Genomic DNA, 2,332 nt, shown 5'->3' on the forward strand with positions numbered 1-2,332 from the left:
AAATAGCGAACGTGTGTGGGGCACTGAGTGTCAGGTGCGGCGCTAATCCCCTGACACGTATTTGGTTCACGTTGCTCTCTTGGAAATGATGAGGTAGGGCTGATTCTCCTCCACGTTGACAGACAAGGAAACTGAGGCACAGGGACAACCTAGTAGGTGGTGTAAGAAAACGCAGCGTGCAGCTGGAAAGGAGCTTTGCTCACCGTTGTAGCCACAACCTGTGACCCTGCCTAGTATGTAGTAGGCGCTCAGTATATATTTGTGGGGTAATAAAAAAAAAGACCAATACCTGCTTTATTTTTTTTGAGTTGGATTCTCACTCCTGTCGTCCAGGCTGGAGGACAGGGGCACGCTCACGGCCACTGCAGCCTCGACCTGCTGGGATCAGACGATCCTTCTGCCTCAGCCTTCCAAGGAGCTGGAATGACAGACGCGTGCCACCACGCCTGGCTAATTTTTGTGATTTATGGTAGAGACAAGGTTTCACCAAGTTTGTCAGGCTGGTCTCGAACAGGCTGGGTTCAGGCAATTCCCTTGCCTCGGTCCCCCTAAGTGCTGGGATTACAGACTGAGCCACCTTGCCTGGCCACCTGCTTTTTATGTTTTGTGGGTTTTTTTGTTTTGTTTTGTTTTTTTAATTCCAGTCTCACTCTGTCATCCCGGCTGGAGGGTGGTGCCACCCACGCTCATGGCCACCACAGCCTCCACCTGCTGAGTTCAGGCGAGCCTCCCTCCTGGGCCTCTTGAGTAGCTGGGACTACAGGTGCATGCCACCACGCCCGGACAAGTTTTGGATTTTTTTTTTTTTTTTTTTTTTTGGTAAAAATGAGGTCTCGCTGTCGAACTCCTGGGCTCAAACGATCCTCCTGCCTCGGCCTCCAAAAGTGCTGGAATGACAGGCGTGGGTCACCGCGTACAGCCAATACCTGCTTTCAAAAAAGTTTTTTTTTAATTTTGAAAGGAGTTGCAAAAACAGCACAGAGAGATCGCGGGCTTCGGTTCCCTCAGTTTCTCCCAGGAGTATCATCTTACATAACAACGCCAACAGCAGGAAATTGACTTAGGTAGCATCCACAGACCCTGTTCACCTAGCATTTTGCAAGCTAATATGGTTGCTGTGATTACTTATCGCGGCTAAAACGGGGCTCTTTGCACCCTCGAGACGTGGCCCCACTTTGGCGACGACCACCGCCCCAGAGACGCCAACCCCAACGCCCACAGCGGCCGCGCCGGCGCCCAATGAGTTAACAAGAGAAGCGTGTCCGTGCGCATGCGCTCGGCGTCTCTTCGCCCCGCCCCCGCAACGCAGTCATATGACCCGCCCAACCGGCGTCCGCCTATAAAAGGCCGGCTGTTGACGTCAGCGTCCTCTTCCGCCGTCGTCGCCGCCATCGTCGGCGCGGCTCGCCTCATTTGGTTCTACTCGGGGAGAATCCACTGCCATCCGCCACCATGGTGAGCAGCCCTCTTCCGTTCGTGTCTCAGAACTGCGGCGGGTCTTCCGCGAGGCCGGCGCCGTCGGGCCTGGGACGCTGTAGTAACCCAGGCTGGGTGGAGACATGGCGGCGACGGGGTTGGCGGGGTCGGGGCTGGGGCTGCGGCCGCCGCCATGTCTGCGCGCCGCGCTGTGCCCCGAGCTCTTTCTTCGCTTCCGGGGACGTCGCCGCCCTGCGGGAGCGCGGGCTGGGCCGCCACCGGGGTGCCGGCGGGGATGGGGGTGGGGTGCGATGATGTGGCAGGCGCCGACGTGGCGGGGACCGCGGCGGAGACGGGGAGACGGGGAGACGCCTTACGTAACCCGCGGGGCGCGAGTTGGCGCTCGGTTTTCTGCCGGGGCCGTGGGCGCCAGGGAGACGGCAAAGCCACGACTGTGGCCCCCGCGAAGCTCAGCTTCCCCCCAACAAACGCCGCCTCCTGGAGCTGGGGCGTCCCGGCCTGCCTCCTCGTCCTGAGTCCCAGCAGCTGTTGGAGCCACGCGGTGTCGCCTGGCGTGTCCGGGCCGTTCGATCCCGCGGGGGGTGGCCCTGTGTGTTTGCCGAGGTAGGGGGTCACCTTGCGCTTGAAGTCTTCCTGGTCAGGGGAAGGGCCACGGCGACAAGGGAAGGTATTTCTGGAAACCTCCATCCTCCCCACGTCTGACTTTCCGTGCTCCTGGATGTCATACTTGGCTTCAGAAAACCTGTTGTCGTCCTGTGTCTTACTCTCCGGTTGTCTTTTTGGGCTGTCGGTCCCGGTGACAGCTCTGCGGAGGAGGGTGGGAGGGGTGCTTCCTAAGAGGTCTCCAGGCTGGCAAGATTGCGTGGGCTTGGGGGCCTCCCCCCCCCCCCGCGGG

General features: G+C 59.4%; 1 protein-coding gene across 1 annotated transcript in view; it reads left to right on the plus strand.

Annotated features, from left to right (window-relative positions):
• The first annotated feature begins 1,374 nt into the window (after positions 1–1,374).
• The window catches only part of EEF2 (eukaryotic translation elongation factor 2), a 7,729-nt gene continuing 6,771 nt past the window's right edge, over positions 1,375–2,332 (plus strand). The window contains exon 1 of the mRNA XM_008048754.2: positions 1,375–1,455. Coding sequence (XP_008046945.1) covers positions 1,453–1,455 — 3 coding nt within the window. The 5' untranslated portion in view covers positions 1,375–1,452. The remainder of the gene's footprint in view (positions 1,456–2,332) is intronic.

The sequence above is a fragment of the Carlito syrichta genome, unplaced genomic scaffold (genome assembly GCF_000164805.1).
Source record: "Carlito syrichta isolate Samal-C Ts95f unplaced genomic scaffold, Tarsius_syrichta-2.0.1 Scaffold126587, whole genome shotgun sequence".
Lineage (NCBI taxonomy): Eukaryota > Metazoa > Chordata > Mammalia > Primates > Tarsiidae > Carlito > Carlito syrichta.